This window comes from Puma concolor, chromosome A3, assembly GCF_028749965.1.
Source record: "Puma concolor isolate L17-30 chromosome A3, mPumCon1.1.hap2, whole genome shotgun sequence".
In the NCBI taxonomy this organism is placed as follows: domain Eukaryota; kingdom Metazoa; phylum Chordata; class Mammalia; order Carnivora; family Felidae; genus Puma; species Puma concolor.
In genome coordinates, this window is record NC_141669.1 from 58,787,501 (window position 1) to 58,805,283 (window position 17,783).

Consider the following 17,783-nt stretch of genomic DNA (forward strand, 5'->3'; position numbering starts at 1 on the left):
TCATGTCCAACAAGGGAGGAAGGCTATAGAAAATGTTTGTTGACTCTCCCAAGTTCTTAATATTTCATTAAGGTACAGTTTCAAAATATACTTAACAAGGCCTTTTATTAGTATTTCTAGAAGTATGTAGGTTTCAATTAAAATCTAAATAATTGTAGATGCCTGTAAGGGACCAAATGAACCCAAAGTACCTCCTTCCTCCACTGTGAAAGGTTGGATTCCAAGTAACCACAAAATTTAAGCTGATGTCTAATATATAATGCAGAGTAAACAACTGCATTTCAACTGGCAACAGGAAAGTGGTAGTAAAAATTTGGTTGGGTTTATAAAATACTGGCCATTTGGCTGTCAAAGAATAAAGTGGGAAATAAAAAAGAGAGAGAGAGAGAGAACACCCACCGCCCCAGCCTAAAACAATGACCATCACAAAAAAAAAAAAAAAAAAGGGAAAAGTACCAGGACTATGTATTTTTCAAAAACAAGATAACTATTCTACACTAAAAATTGGAGTAATTTTTTTTAATGGAAGAGTTTGCTTGTTTTTTCTTTTGTTTTCTTTTTTTTACTTTACAGAACCTTAATGAGGCATAGTATAAATAACTATAAAGCTAGCCAACCAAGTTCTATGCCAACCTCCTAATTCTCACACACAAAATAATTAAATAATCGCAAGCTAAGTAAGACAAAATGACTTTCCCAGAAACAAGTCAGAAAAAGTGCAAGCAAGTGGTGAAATGGAATACTGAGAAAGGTGCTGATACCTGTAGCTTGATGGTAAGTTTTAACAAAACCCAATAGCAATAAAAAGAAGCCAAAGCAAATTTATAGTAATCAAGTTTACACAGCAGCTAGAGCATACTAATGAAAATATGGAACAAAATTATTTAAAAGGTTCCAAAGTAATGAGGACCGCATTTGAGCATGCTAATTTCACTTCTATTACAACTCTAAGCTTCTGAAACCACTTGCTCTTCTCAAAGTTGTGTATACTGAGCCTGGTTATCAAGTGATTTCTGTACTTCTTTATATGGTGAGATTATTTGTGTTATGGATGGTTTTCAACTGAGTTTGAAATGTAATGAAGAATTAAGTTTAAACCAGGTTTTAGGTGTCCAAAAATAGCGACCTCATGTAAATTACAGTATGGTTCATGACAAAACAAATCTGAGAGCAAATTAAAAATGGGAGCTTGGTATTTCATTCTTAGGAATACAGTAATGAGGAAACTGATACACAAGTTTTTGGTTGTCTTTTCTTCCCCCAATTAAGTATTAAAAACAGCTAATTAGGCTCACCCAGGTCATTTGATAGCTCAAATGTATTTAGAAGTAACTGGAGTAAACAGTAAAATATCATTTGGAAGTCAAAACCAGACACAGATTGGTTTTTCATATGCTTACAAAAATCTCAGAAATAACGAAAATGATAACCAGGGGCTTAGGTTTGAGAAATCCAGTCATTCTACCAAATGGCCTTAGAACTTCCTTACAGTAGGATCAGTGTTCCATAACCAGATTTTGGAGAAGGATGTTCTGGCTTCCAGGCTCACCCTTATCTGACTTGTATGGTCTCCCCCATTTCCCACCATGGCTCCTAAACTGCTGGAAGAGGGTGGTATATTCAAGTGGAATAGAACAAAACCAGCAAATTCTCAGGAAACAGGCTGGCTGTGTAACTGACTGCTAGTGGGGATGGAGAGGGATCCTCGCTATGCATTCTGGGCATCAGCATCTATATAGCACCCCAACAGCTGTCTGGTGATCAATGGGCATGATTACCAGATCACAAGGCAGGATGACAGGGACTCATTAAAATTATATTGAATAAAATGTAAACATAAAAATGCCATTATATTTTAATCTTTTATTCAGTTAGAAAATGACAAAGTACATTAGTCCTTTGGTCAATAAACTGAACTTCGCAGGGCTGAACATTAATTTAACAGGCACTCCAGTAAGTTTTAATTTCTAGCTTTTAATATCTCATAGCAATTATTTTCTACTATTAGCTTCTGTAACATTTTTTTCTTCATGGAAAACTAACAGAATACTTTCTATGTAAGAGCTACATGAAAACTACAGAATAGTTCTATGTGGGACCTATATATAACTAAGTGCTAGACTAACATTTTGGAATCTAATTATACACTTAGCAGTAATAAACAACTAACTGAATGCTAGAACTTGTAAAGGTTCTATTATCACAGGCACTACAACGTAAAGTCATCTTTGTATACTAAAATATTCTTATATCTCTAAACCTGTATTTTCTCAAATGGCTTTATAGAATATGCTTGTAAAAATAAGCATATAAAATATCACATTTTCCATTTACAGGAAAAAAAAAAAACCACAAACCCCGCTCTTAACTAACGACATTAGGGCCATTTTACTCCTAGAAATTACTTTCAGCTCTGAATATTACACTTAGAAAGCTTTCTTTAAGACACATTTCACAGAAGTCAGTTGTTATCATCAGATACTAGGAAATAACAATAGACAGATAAAAGAAAAGTATCAGAAAGATATTAGAGAGAATACAATCTACTCGCTTCCTTGTTTATAGGAAAGTCACGTGGTGTGGTCATGCTTTTTAGTAATTAAACTAGAATTGTGGTTTGAACACTCTGCTGACCTGGGATTGTGGTGCTGCTGCTAGAGCTACTGTCATCCACGGGCCCAAAGAAATCAAGGTTCAGAAGAGTGGAACCTCCACTAGCTTGAAATTCAGTGACCATGTTGGTGGGCAGCCACACAGAAGGTAAGCCAAGGGAGGAGGGGTTATGTGTAAAAAGGGGTAAGACACACACTTGAACATGCAGGTTATAATTAGTAGTCATTACACATTTTAAAATCAACATTAAAACAATGTGTACAGTATTAGTTTTTCATTACTAAGGACATTTCTAAAGTAACAGTTTAATCCAATGTACATTTTCTCATGTACAAAGTAAATAATTTAACACTTAGTCAGGTTTTAGTTAGGAGTTCAGTTCTTTCAATCAAAACTCGAAGCCATACCAGAAAGACCAAGGGGAAAGTGTACCCGTTAAAGGGAAACAATACTTTAATCTCAACCCAACATTAAGTCACTGTACATGCCCAAATCAATCTTCCTTGTTAGTAATGTTGGTTTCTAATTAATGATTTTTAAAAAGTGACAAAGTTGTCAGTTTCAGGATACACACCAATACATTAACTTGGTCTAAATTAAAATTAAGAAGGAATGTCATAACTGCCCTACCCTGATGTGCAACCTCAAGCTGTACTGTTCCCCTTTAACTCTGAAACAGTAATCAGAAATAGTATACATTTTTAAAGAAGTTGTTTGTTAATAAAAAGCATGATGATTTGACTGAATAAGACACCAGACAACAGCAAAAGGTGCATCCAGGCTTTCCTTCAGCACTGTATTCAATTGGATGCTTTCCATGTCCTAGGACCCCCAGTCTAAGGTAAAGCTGATAGAGCGACAGGTGTATTAGACAATGGCTCAAATAGCTTATGAAGTGTAAGGAATAAGGGTAATTGTATCTTAAGATCCAATTAAAATTTGTGGTGTCAACACACTGGAAAAGTAGCATTTGAAAGACCCACATTACTAGAATAAGTTATTCCTTTTTGAGGATTTTCTCTTAAAGCCACGAGAGAAACCAATTATTTCTACAACTACCTACTAGTACGTTGAGATAAATTTTAGAAAAAGATCATGAAAATCATTCATTTTCCATTTGCATAATAAGTGCTCTATAAAATATTATTAAATCTGAAAACTACTTTGAGTCAATAAATATGGATCTATTTGCACATTGTTTTTGGTTATATAATTGTGCTTTGTGCTTTTTTTAAGCAGCCTCTAGCCACAAGACTTTGCATCCAAGAAAATTCCACAAATTAAAACTACAGAAACAGATTTCAAGTGAACTGGTCCTACCTAAAATATCATTTAAACTACTTAGATATTGTAAAAAATAAAGAAGCTTTTTACGTAAGATAAAGAAATCAAAATTTTACCTCTACTGCTACCTGAATTTGGACATTAATACTGTTAATAACAGTAATAGCTGTTTTGTTTTGTTTTTTTTTTGAGCAATTACTATTCAGAAAGAAAGCCTGAATTTCCAAAGATAAGAATAAGAAGTTATGTTCAAACAAAAAAGGAAATCAGCAGAGAGAAGTTTGTCTGAACTTTGTAGCTTTCTTAACTCTAGCTCTGGTGCTAGAGGCTCTACGGAGAGACGTACCATCTAAAGGGTTAGTAAGGCCACTGCTACTCCAGTCAAACTGGACGGGTGGTAGAGACTCCTAGAGTTGAAAACCAAAAAATCAAAATTAATCAGTACAGGCTGTAGCAACGTAAAGAATCCTTAAAACAAAACAAAAAACTATTATAGCAAGATCATTAGGCAATGAAGTACCTAAAGACAAAACTGGGATAATTTACAGTTTTGGAAGATTATCTAAAAATATGAACACAAACTGAAATTGAAAAACTGACAAACAGTACAGCTTATTGATATTAAGAAAAACTGAGAAATGGAATTACTTTTATATTTTCAAACATACTTATGGACTGACTCTATGTCAAGATTTCAATCTATTCTCAAGTTACGGTTGAAAACTACTGGCTAGATTATAATACAAATATTAAAAAAAAATCACTGACTTTTTTCACTGGAGTGATCTACTTAATATTAAATGACTGGCCACTTAAAATTTCTCAGTAGATGGTCTAAAGCAATAGAGAAGGTACCATACTGAAAAGGAGGAGATCTGCGTTATCCAAGACCGAGTAACTGCTAATTAACTAGTTGTATGATCACGTGTGGTTTAATTTAACTGGTCCCTTTACAGATAAAATGAGAAAGTTTAGAGTCCAAGAGCTCTGGTTCTTTACAATTGCCCAAACTACAAAGAAAATTATGGGCCAGTAAATAGGAACTACATTTAAAATAAAAAAAAATTAAATCAACTTCTCTAACTTAGAAATCACTTATAATCAGTATCAGAATTTAATTTTAAAAATAATGTACTTAAAAGTATACTCAGAGCTCATTTGCATAGTCTAGGTTTTAAGATTTTGTTAATTGTCAAACACATAAATTGAGCAAATAGTACATGTGAGATGGAAGGTGGTACAAAATATTTTAAAAATGATCATTGCTTTAAGAGTAGTCTTAACAAGAAAAAATTGGGATTCTTAGTTTTCTTTCTTCTTTTATTTTTGGGGTGGTATTGACAACAGTTACTGAAATAACCTGTGTTCTAGAAGGCTCTTAATACCAACATGTTGCTGTCTCTTTTTTTGGTAGTGCTTACCACTATGCTTTATTGTAAGGTAGATATTACAACTTTATACTCATTTTTTTTTTCTGGGTAAAGACTTGTTCCCTGTAGGAAAGGAGCATGAATTGGTTATCTTTGAAAGTCTAATTCCATGATATTATAATACAATTGCCTTGATAATTGGGATACCAATGATAAGCATGTTACTATAAGCATTTAGTCTTCCCTAAAGCAGGTCTGGAGATTTAGGAGGGAGGTATAAACAAAGCAAAATGCTAATATTAGTAGTTGCCAGGGGTTAGGGATAGTTGGGGGTGGGGAGGGCTATTAAAAGAATTCTTTATGGTGATAGAAGAGTTCTGTATCTTGATTGCAGTGGTGGTTACACGTATCTATCCATGTGATAAAATGGCATAGAACTATACACACACATTGAAATCAAGTCATATTCCTGGTTTTGATATTATGCTATAATTAGTAAGCTGTAATTAGGGAGAGAAACTGGTGAAGGGTACAAAGCATCTCCTCTATACTATCTTTGCAACTTCTTGTGAATCTTTAATTATTTCAAATAAAATTAATAATGCTGGTGAAAATCTAGTTTATAACCTACCTGCAAGAGTGATAAACACTTAGAAAAGATCTTTAGCTGATCTCAGAAACCATCAAAAAGGGTAAGTATTCCAACAGATTCAACTATTATTTTACTTAGAGATCACTGAAACCTTTAGTCCTACTGAATAGTGACTGGATGGACAATACTCAAGTTTATGCAATAACAAAATTTCTGGTTAAATGGAGCAAAGCTCTTTCATTAACATGTTTTATCTAAATGATGTCAAGTAACCGGTTGCTTAGAAATATTTCAATGATTTGCTAGGCATTTTAGATTCTCATCCAGATATAGGTCATTTTGAAGACACAGCCAATATTATAACAGCCAATATTATAACAATGAGGTGCTAAAACATGGCTCAACATTTAGTGGAAATAAGACAGAAGTAAAACAGGACACGTTGGCAATTATAAGCTAACTAATGGCATTGCCAAGGAAGACTTCTTAAAGAGAAAGCACTGAATGAAGCATTTTAAAACAAACTTAAGCAATGAGGTATGATTACTGTAGAGACTAAGCACTACGGAAGAAAAGGTAATAATAAAAAGAGCAAAAACATTATATGTTAACTAAATGGAACTTAAGTAAAAACTTCAAATTAAACAAAAAAAATTAAGTACCTTTAGATTTATCCTTATTTCATGGTTTTGTTGCTTTGGTAATAGCATGTTTTTTTATTTCTGTTCCTAATCACTTGTTTTTAGTATACATAGAAATATAGTTCATTTCTATATATTGATCTTACAGCCTGAAATTTTGCTAAATTCACTTATTGGTATTACTGTTTTTGTAAATTCATTGGGATTTTCTATGTAGATGGATGTCATTTGTTAATAAAGACAAAGAATACCGATTAAGAAAAAAAGAGCAACCCCCCGCCACTCCCCCCCCAAAAAAAAACAATGGGAACTAGAAACCAGAGACTTGGGTTCTAGTCCCAGCTGTACCACTGATGTATGATTTTGGGTACATCATTTAGCCTTTCCAAATATATTCTCTTAATGTAAAAAGAGCACAGTGCTACACAATTTTTTTTTCTTTCTTCTAACTTTAAAATTCTGATTCACAGTGCACCTGGATGGCTCAGTCGGTTAAGCATCTGACTCTTGATCTCGCAGTTCATGAGTTCAAGCCCCAAACTGGGCTCTGTGCTGACAGTGCACAGCCTGCTTGGGATTCTCTTTCCTTCTCTCTCTGCCCCTCCCCTGTTTGTGCTCTCTCTCAAAAAATAAACTTAAAAAAAATTAATAAAATTCTGATTCACAAATGAAATAGCCACATCCAGAAGCCTAAGAGGAAATTTTCTAATAGTGACTAGCTAGATAACTGCTAGCCAGAGCGCTGACTCAATTCAGCAGTGGATAAAGTGTGGTTAATGTACTGATCTTGCTAAGTAATAGGGGAATCAGTAATGGCACCATGAATGATGTGACCTTGACATTCACTGAATAAAGATTTAAAAAAACAAAACAAAACAACAAAAGTATCATTACTGCCTTTTGCCCACAAGCTGTTTTTTTCAGGTAAAAGTATCCTAGAAAAAAACACCAGGAACAGTTGTTAAATAAGTCATTAACCTCCTAAACAAGAGATGCAATGGTATAAACTAATTTGGAAGAAACAATAAAAATCCAATGGGTACCCAGATTGAGCCAGATCAGAAAGCAGGCAGTTGTAATGAGAATTATACAATGATGGTAAGTTTGGAAGTCACTGTTAGTGATGCCAATAAAAAAACATAAAAGGAAGGTATGGTGTATAGTTGACCAAAAAAAAAAAAAAAAAGGTATTAAACAGATCTTTCCTGACACATTTTGTTGAACTTCTAGTACTAAAGGCTATGGCTGTTTCCTCCGGATATCATGACTAGTGGAAAGATGTAACGGTATTACAGTATGGCCAAAACGTAAAGTAAAAATAATACACACACTGCCTGCCAGAGAATAGTGGTAAGAAATATTGCTTTACATAAAGAGAATCTTACAATGTACTTTAGATGTTTCTAAAACATTTAAAATATTCAGGAGTATGGAGCCAAGCAAAGATCATACAATTTAGTGAAGAAGGTATGCTGAGGTGCCTTCTGATACGTGTATGAAGTCTTCAGTTTGAGTGTCTGTATGCTGACATGCTTCATGTAGAATGAAGGCCTACAAAGGCTTAAGTTGATTCAGAAATAAATTTGAGGGGCAACTGGGTGGCTCAGTCGGTTAAGCATCTGACTTCAGCTCAGGTCATGATCTCGTGGTTCGTGGGTCTGAGCCCCACATTGGGCTCTGTGCTGACAGCTCAGAGCCTACAGCCTGCTTCAGATTGTGTCTCCATCTCTCTCTGCCCCTCACCCGTTCACTCTCTCTCTCAAAAATAAGCATTAAAAAAAAAAAAAAATGTGAACAACTTCGATTGGGAGATATTTTCATTGGCTCCCAAAAAGCCTAAAAACTTAAGCTAATGAGGATCACAAACCCCAAAAGGTACTTAATATTTGTGTATTTTTTAAATAAAGAGATGTATGCACTAAAGAGAATAAAAGCATGTGATTAAAGAGTTTTTTTTTTTTTTTTTACATAATTAGCAAGAGACCAAGTTCCATCTTCTAGCAAAGAAGTTAGATGTGCTTAAATGCTGCTGAGAACTTCTATACTTGACTAGAAAGGGGGACAGCAGTCCTTGGATTATAAGTATACATATGGGTGTATGCATATGTATAGACACAGCAGCAGCTAAACACCTATCATGGAGCCCTGATTAACCTCCATTAAATTAATACACTTTAGTTTCCATTAAAAGTTCCATTAAATTAACATACATATTTTTTATTAGGTCATCTAAGACTTATAGTCATTTATAATTGAATTCTACAAGAAAGATGGTAAGTATGAGGGGTGACTAGAATATAATATGTAAGATCAACTAAACCAACTAGGGGCAAAAATGACAAGTGACAGCTAACTCTGATAAAATAAGCAATAGTTTATGGGGTGCAACACAGAGAAGTGGTTGGATGGAGAAGAGGAGGAGGAGGCAGCAGGCAAAACGAGCAACAAGTGGCCTCAAGCAAGAATGGCTTCATTTTCAGTAAATGTGCCAGGTAGTCTGAACCAGGTAGTTCAAGTTAGTTTCCTAATACCTCACACTGTAGGAATAAAAATGTTGCCTTAAGGCAGAAGTGGGAATGTGCTATAGGAGAAGTAATTTTGGGATCTGCTTATGTAGGGCAGGCCTGAGAAGGAAGCTAAGAGCCAGAGAACAATGTAAGGACAATTAAAGGAAGAGAACTAAGGACAGATTCTACCTACGGAGACAAATTTGCCCAAACCACTTTGCCTGTTGCCAACCATCAATAAGGCCAGGCATTTTATGTTTCAGGCCTCCTTGCCCACTATTTCAGTGCTAGTAATGAAGTGGCTTCAAAGGGATGTTTAAGCTATGCTAAGTATAAACCACAGTGGTACACAGCCATAATATCAGATGTTCCTTGAAACACAGCTGAAAGGGTAGGACTTTGCTTTATGTTACTGTTTTCTAAAGTATATTCTTCAAAATTCTAGTTCAATGGGTGTTATGACTCCTTTTCCCTTGGTCCCTGTGGCCAAGTAAATTTAAGAAATAATTAAAATTAAATAGGGTTATTTACTGCAGGATACTCCAGAGACCTTAATATGTGTGCTGAGAATCTTCAAGGGTGGTTATTGGGTATGTATGAAAAATTTTCCAAACTTACTTCCCCCTGGAACCCTTCTTTAGTAGAGCATCTCTGGGGGTTAGTGTTCAAAGAACACACACTTTGGGAAAAGCTGTCCAAATACACACTTTTGTGTTAGATATAACTAAAGATGATACTTAAGGTAAAAAAAAAAAAAATAACATGGCAAGAATGTTTTACAAATGGTAATGTTCACTTAAAAATATTAATCTTCTAAAAAAAAATGTTTAACCAGCACTCAGTCAGTTTCTAACGATGTGAGAGGAGTAAGCAAATTTTTCCACAGATAAAAAAGTGAGGGGGAAGGCTCTGCTATTAACTATATTAGACTGAAAAAAATTTGTGCTTAATGATGCCAAGGAGGTAAAGGATTAAGAAAGACTGCTTTCTTTTCTTCTGAATCCGGAATGTTTTGTAAAAGGCCACATTATTTTCAACTTAAATAACTTTTATTCAAACTCTCAAAATAACAGTTTTTGATGCAATCAACAATTTTATTACTTAATAAAATTTGCAGGTTTCGGGGAAAACACACAATAGCAGATTTGAAGAGTCGGTGTCAATGTACCATTTCCCAATTTTTTTGAAAATCAGCACTTACCAGATTGGTATGTCAGTAATTATGATCATACAATGTTCAAGCTGTAAGGGGTTTTTAGAGATGCCTGCGCTTCACAAAGTCTTCATTTTATAGGTAAAGAAACTAGGGCCTAGATAGGTTTAAAGGACTTACACATAACCAGCTAGTGCTCAAGTGTGCCTTTTTTAAAAATTAAAGATAGTTTGTTAATTGTATTCCAAGGGATGTTAATAAGTAATCAAAATCATGTCCATCATGAAGTCAAAATTTTTACATATTTTAAACTAAAATTTATACTTAAGGGAAACACTCTGGACGTATGTGTGTATACATGCATAAATGTATCAATACACAGATATTTTTACCTGAAATTGGTCAGATGTACATGTGTTCATTTCTGGTGACATGGTGTTTGTCTGACCAATGGAAGCGATTTTTTCTGCAGCAGATAGTGGTTTCAATGGTTCCTTGGTGGGTTCTAACATACCCTGAAAAAGGCATATTAGCCATTAATGGGGAGGGGGAGAAATCAACTCAAACTTCATGAGAAAAATCAATGTAGCACAAAGTAAAAACCCAAGTCATTTGGAAAGTGCTAAAGACAAAAAGGAACTACTGTTAAATTTTGTTTAGAGAAAATTTTATAGCACTGTAGTGGAAAATGTTTTACAATAGTACCTTTGGAATCCAAACTTTTGAAGCAAGACCTTGTATTTTAAATCAGATTTGTTTTAAAGTGCCTAGTTATCACTGTTATACAAAAGCATAAGCAATTTGGAATGCCAGGGGTGGGGAAGAGGCAAGCACAACAGTATATAGTATGCAGGCCCTAAGAATCCAACACTTTTGTGACGTTTCAGACACTGAAACAGAAAAGGACATCCTTTGTACCCATTACACCATGGTGGTGCTTGGAGAAGTGAGAATTCTAAAACACACCATCTAGAGAGTGGCACTCTTGGAGGGGCCAAGATGATGGAGCAGCATAGAAGTTCTCTGCTTCTCTCGTCCCTGAAATGCAGCTAGATTAGCATCAAACCATTTTGCACACCTAAAACACATCATCTAATGTGATGGGGTCTACATGCTTCAGTGTATGTTTAGTATTTGAGCCTATCACCACTAGAGGATGGGAGCTTTCATACTTAGTTCCTTGAATTGGCATAGTAGAGAAACAGCCATTTCAGAGGGGAAAACATCTTACATGTTCCACTACGTGTGTTAAAAATCTAACACACTTTTTGAGTAAGAAAGGAAGGCACTGAGGATGGAGGTAGAAATAAAGAAGGAAAAAAAAAATCAGCAGTTTGCATCAATACTCTACCAAACACTACTAATAATGGGTAATCATCCAGGTTAATGGCCTGCCAAAAAAAGTTTTAACACATTTTAAAATAACACTTGATAAACTCTTGAATATTTATCAACCAGACTACACAAAAGTCTCCCTTTACTGGGGGGGAAAATATCAAAACTGCTAAGACAGCTTTGTAAGGCTAGAATCTGTAAAATCCACCCCCCCCTTTTTTTTGTAAGAATCTGTGAATTTCTAAAAACAAGTTTTCAGGACAATCTCTCCTCTTTTCGTGTAATAGGGTATATGCTGGGGCACCTGGGTGGCTTAGCTGGTTAAGCGTCTGACTCTTGGTTTTGGCTCAGATCATGATCTCACGGTTCCTGAGTTTGAGCCCTGTGCTGCGCTCCGAGCTGACAGTGCAGAGCCTGCTTGGGATTCTCTCTCCCCACCTCTCTTCTCTGACACTCTCCTGCTCGTTCTCTCTCACGCTCTCTCAAACTTAAAAAAAAGATAGGGTGCATGCTAACTAAAGCAATTTATAGATGCAATCTTTTTCTTTTTAAGTTTATTTTGTGAGAAAGAGAGAGAGAGAGAGAGAGAGAGAGAGAGAGAGAGAGAGAGAGAGAGAGAGAAATATATCCCAAGCAGCTTCCATGCTGTCAGAGCAGAGCCCCACGCAGGGCTCAATCCTGAGAACCATGAATTCATGACCTGAGCCGAAATTAAGAGACGCTAACCACCCAAGTGCCCCACACAAATTCCATTCTTAACGACGATATTTTATAAAAGGCTTTCCTCCAAAGCTTGAATGAAAATAAATTCGTGGTCTGACTCATCAGCATATACATTCTGCACGCTTTCTAGTGTTCCCTTATGTAAAGAGACCATGCATTCAGCAAACAATTACCAACCTTAGCCAACTTTTCTAATGTCAACTATCACTTAAATCAGTGGTCCTCAAAGTGGTCCCCAATCAGTAGTTTTTGCATCACCTGGGAACTCGTCAGATACGTAACCCCACCCCTACTGAATAAGAAACTCAATGGTGCCCAACATTCTGTTTTAATACATCTTCCAAGCAATTCTGATGCATGTTTTTTATAAAGTATTTTTTTAATGTTTTATTTTTGAAAGAGTGAGAGCAGAGGAGGGGCAGAAAGGGGGGGGGGGCAGAGGATCTGAAGGAATCCAAAAACAAACACATCCTTGGGCTGAGGATCCAAAGTGGGCTCAGGCTCTGCACTGACAGCAGCGAGCCCGATGCACAGCTCAAACTCACAAACTGTGAGATTATACCCAACCTGAAGTTGGATGCTCAACCGACAGAGCCACCCAGGTGCTCCAATTCTGATTCATATTAAGGTCTGAGAACCAGTGACTTAACTGACCACTTCAGGTACTACTGCTTCCGATGAGACCAAAAGATACTGAACACCTTATCTGTGTAAAGCACCATGGGAAAAATTCAGGTATAATTAAAATCTGAAACCAGATATGAAAAAGAATGTTTCTAAACATAAGGCATCATAAAGATGGAGGAGGAGAGATGTATTCACTAAATCAACTTTGGTATTAAAAGCTTATAAAAATGGTAGAGTTAGTGCTAATAAAGATTGTAATTAAGGCAGAAAAATAAAGCAAGAATATCCCTAATTCCTCACAAAATTTAAAGAACTGGCTCATGCCTGAGCCTACACATAAGGATTAAGTAGGTTACCGCCCCCAGTGTGCTGAATGAAAACTCCTACAAATTAAATTCATACTTTCTACCTCAGTATGTGACAGTAACACCAACCACCTCTAGAAGGCTACTCCTTAAGGAAAAAAGAAATGCAAATAACCAAAGGTTAGAGTATGTCCTGGATTATATTTACCCACAACAGCAAACAGTATAGGGATAATCAAGGTGTTTTGAAAATACAAGGTAAGTTACATTTGTAAAGGAGAGAAACTGATAAAAAGATTCAAACACAGGTTTTTGTCTAATTCCACAAAACTACAAAAACAAAACAAAGTAAAACATTCCAATTCAAATCAATAATTAGGCCTTATTCATGGAAAAGTTTTGTAGATTAAAAAAGGTCAAATTTCACAGCAAATTCATTTTTGCATGCACATAACGTTGTATAAATTCCATACCAAGCTATATTTTTCTTTCTTAAACATTTTTCCTGGTTTTCAAAAGTTATTGGTGAAAGAATTTAATTCACCAATAACTCAAAGACACACCAAAAAACACAAACACATCAAACTTCAAAGTGTGACTGAGTCTTGAGAAGGTACAGAAAGAAAATTCCTCAGTTATCCTGGACTACCTGGCATATCTGAAAAAACAAAATTCAACATATTTAAAAAATTAATGGAAAAAAACTGAGGACCGATTATGGGTCCTGGCCCATTTTCAATTACTATCATTTGGTATTCCCAAGGTTTTAAGACACATCCATCCATAGCTTCAACAGTGCATGATTTAAAACTGATCACAACTGGGTTACAACAAATGCTATCTAAGCCTTCAAATACTTCAGCTTCCACTTTTTAAAAGCAAATTTAGGAAGAAAAACAAGAAGGAAAGAAGAAAAAAAGCAAGACCTCTAAAGGTACATTTTACAAAGAGTTATGAGCACTATATTACTAAGATAAAGATAATCTTCAATCTAAAACAAAACAGTGTCTTTAATTAATACAGCAAGATGTCCTTAAATCAAGACTTGAAGGGATGACATGAAAAAGGATATTAATACTTATTCCCTTAATGTTCCCACACTAGACACCCCTTAGAATATACTTTCCACATCATGCCACGTAAGATAATTTTATAGAATGAATGCAGCAATGATAAATAGGTACAGGGACATTTTGTACTTACCAATCCTGCTGCATACATGGGCACTATAACAGGCTGCTTCTTGTTACCCGTGAAGAGCTACACATGTGTGTTAGAGAAAAAGAATGTATGTTCAGAGAATGAGATGTCATACACTGATACAGTTAACATGTTATTGCATACGTTGTGAAATATAAATAGAAGAAATTGTTAAGTTGCCCATATGGGCTTGTATTTTGGATCTGTTACTACAATTCCTCTATTTTATAGTTAATGAAAAACATTACAAACAACCTTTTCTAAAAGTAAGAAATATTGACTGGAGAAAAATTTAGATGCATTTATGTTTAAGAGCTGGCATATTCAAAATACATGAGCATTTAAGCCAACTAACATTTATTTTTCTGAGGAACTAGCTTATCACAGCTTGAACAAAAGTGTAACAGAATTTAAAAACACCCATAGGTCCACTAATGGATTTTCCAAGGTACTAACAAAACTCACAATGTTTCGGGTGTCTATTCCCAAGGAGCACAAAAGCTTCTTGTTGCTATGGGAGCCACCCCACTGATATCTCAAGCCATGTGCATCGTGGATGTCCTGTAGCTCGGTCCACACATCCAGCAGTTCCCTGCAAAGGTCATGATGAAGCCATCAACAATGGGTTACTCAATAGCTTTCACCATGAATCCTAGTTTTAATGTGACTGTGAAATATTATACATTCCAGTTAATCTTGTGTTTAACATGAGTATACAGCTATTTTCTGAATAAAATCAACTGCCACCACTTATAGTCATTAAAGTAGCTAGTAGCTAAGCTAAACTCATTTGAAACAGTATGTCAGTAATCAACCAAAATTTAGCCTGTATGTTTTTTCAATTGTAAAAAATATTTTTTTTAATTTTATATTTTAACATTTATTTATTTTTGAAAGACAGAGACCACAAGTGGGGGAGGAGCAGAGAGAAAGGGAAACACAGAATCCGAAGCCGGCTCCAGGCTCTGAGCTGTCAGCACAGAGCCCGACATGGGGCTTTAACTCACAAACTGTGAGATCATGACTTGAGCTGAAGTCTGATGCTTAACCGACTGAGCCACCCAGGAGCACCAAACTTTTTTTTTTTTTTTTAACGTTTATTTATTTTTGAGAGAGCACGAGCAGGAAGGAGAGGGGCAGAGGGAGAGGGAGACACAGAATCTAAAGCCGGCTCCAGGCTCTGAGCTGTCAGCACAGTGCCTGACATGGGGCTCAAACTCACAAACTATGACATCATGAGCGGAAGTCAGACGCTTAACTGACTGAGCCAACTGGGCACCCCTTAAAACAAAAATATTTAATATTTAAGAGGAGGAAAGAAATCATTCAGCATTCCACCATATTACTATAGCTATTTAATATGCTTTCTCTTTGAGTCTTGATCCACAAACACACAACTGCAATTACAGCAAATACATAATTTTGTATTCTTTTCCCAGATTTTAAGCATTTCCTCATCTACATGTATACATTTTCCAATGGTCATGTAACATTCTATTAGACACATGCATCATTATTTGACCACAACCTTATAGTTTAAATAAGTTATTTTCACTGTTCATCTCCTATTGTTAGTAAGGCAAATTATCTTCCTGTATTTTACAGTGTATTTTGTTGTAGAGTTGTGTTATTTCCCAAAATGAATCTTGGAGAGATTTCTGGGTCTCAGAGTATGAACTACTGTACAACTAGCATATTTTTAAATAACACATCTAAACAGTTTTAAGATGGTAAAGCATAAACCTTTTTGTCCCGTTCTCAGAAATCACCCCCAAAAAACCAAGAAGCAAATCATAATCTCCATATTAAAAAAAAATTAAGAGATAACTAAAACTTTGCACCACAAACTTTGAGGTCACAAAGAGGGATGAAGGAGGGACTTGTAGAGGGAGAGAATATGTTCAGAGGTGGAGTAATGAGATGCAAAAGTCCAGGAATAATAACTTTGAAATTAAAATTAGATAATCAATCTAGCTCCTCTAATAATTAATAGGAGTTCCAGAAAGAAAATAATGGAGGGAAAGTAACTGTATTGGTATTATATTGGTAATTGTCAATTCAAGAGAACTGCCCAATACTGAAGGACAGAAGCCTCCAGATTGAAAGGTCATATACCTAGTGTTCAGTCCAATTAATAAAGACTCATATCAAGATACTTCATTGTGAAATTTCAGAATACCCACAACAAAAAAATCCTAAATTATAAATTTAACATGAGGGTAGAATAAAAATTTTACTACCCATGTACCTTTATTTCTCAGGAGGCTATCAGAGGATGTGCCCCACCAATATGGGCTCTAAGTGAATGGCAATCCCAAGACACCATGTTTAAGAAGCCTAGATTGAATCCATCCCAAATTGGGATAGAATGGTGGAAGGCTCAGGGAAAAAAAAATGGAATGGCTAGCCTGACAGGTTTGATCATAACCTGGAGGGTAGGAAAAGACTGAGTAAATGAAAAAGAGAGGCAACTATTAAGTCCAAGAAGAAGCTTACTATAATGGAAATAGTGGCTTAGCAATGAACACTATTCACATGATTAAAATAATGAAAATACCAAATATCAACTTAACAAAAAACTATGATGTAAGTCATACGGGGAAGATGAAGGGAGGAGAAGAGCACATGTAAAGTCTAAATCCACACTTATCATACTCAGAAGTCAAAAGATAATATATAAAATCGACTGAGGAGAGTAAGGATTTAGAAATATTTGAAAAAGCATTCAAAAATGGAATAGGGAGGTTTTTTTTGTTTTGTTTCAGCACAATATGATTTTTTAAACTTCAACACAATGTTACAAGAACATTTTAGAACCCTGATGTTTTAAGGTAACTGTTGTTCTAATTTATAAGGTTAAAACTAAAGAACATACATGCTATCTAAAAACTGTCTACTACTTACCCACTTTCAGCTAAGGCCTCTCTTGTTTTTATTGGGAAGGTGCTTGTTTCCAGCAAGTGCTTCAGGGAAGTAACTTCTTCTTCAGTATCAGGGATAAATATTGAAGGAAAACATGCTTCGAAAATTCGCTCCAGGCGGTTTAGTAAAGCTGTCTGCATCAAAACAACCCCCCCCAAAAGTTTAATTTCTCTAATTTTAATGATTTTAGTTTTATCATCATCAACACACATACACACACACACCTCTGACCCCACACCCTGTCCACTACTACAGGAGAGGGAGGTTCACTATCAGTCAGGTACAGGAAGCACTAAGTCAAAGGAGCATAACTACTTGCAGAACAGATGCTCTAAATGATCACTTTAAATACTCATGGTGATACAGTGGCGACAAGTAAACGTAGTTATATGCCAAGCAACATAGCTGGTACTTTGCAAACATTACTTTATTAGTCTATTAAGAAATTCAAAGAAGAAATTAACTACTCAATTGTATAATGAGAAAGCAATCGCAAAGTGTGAATTGTCTA

The 17,783-nt window shown here is 35.5% G+C and overlaps 1 protein-coding gene across 4 annotated transcripts in view; it reads right to left on the reverse strand.

Moving 5' to 3' along the window:
* AFTPH (aftiphilin) overlaps positions 1-17,783 on the reverse strand; it is a 67,594-nt gene that overhangs the window by 9,814 nt on the left and 39,997 nt on the right. For 2 of the 4 annotated variants that reach the window (XM_025931773.2, XM_086700998.1), the window contains 6 exons: positions 17,255-17,406; positions 14,816-14,942; positions 14,354-14,410; positions 10,553-10,675; positions 4,244-4,304; positions 2,635-2,718 (listed from right to left, as the gene is read on the reverse strand). In XM_025931773.2, coding sequence (XP_025787558.2) covers positions 2,635-2,718; positions 4,244-4,304; positions 10,553-10,675; positions 14,354-14,410; positions 14,816-14,942; positions 17,255-17,406 — 604 coding nt within the window. The remainder of the gene's footprint in view (positions 1-2,634; positions 2,719-4,243; positions 4,305-10,552; positions 10,676-14,353; positions 14,411-14,815; positions 14,943-17,254; positions 17,407-17,783) is intronic. The other 2 variants (XM_025931774.2, XR_015249173.1) reach the window with 2 other exon arrangements.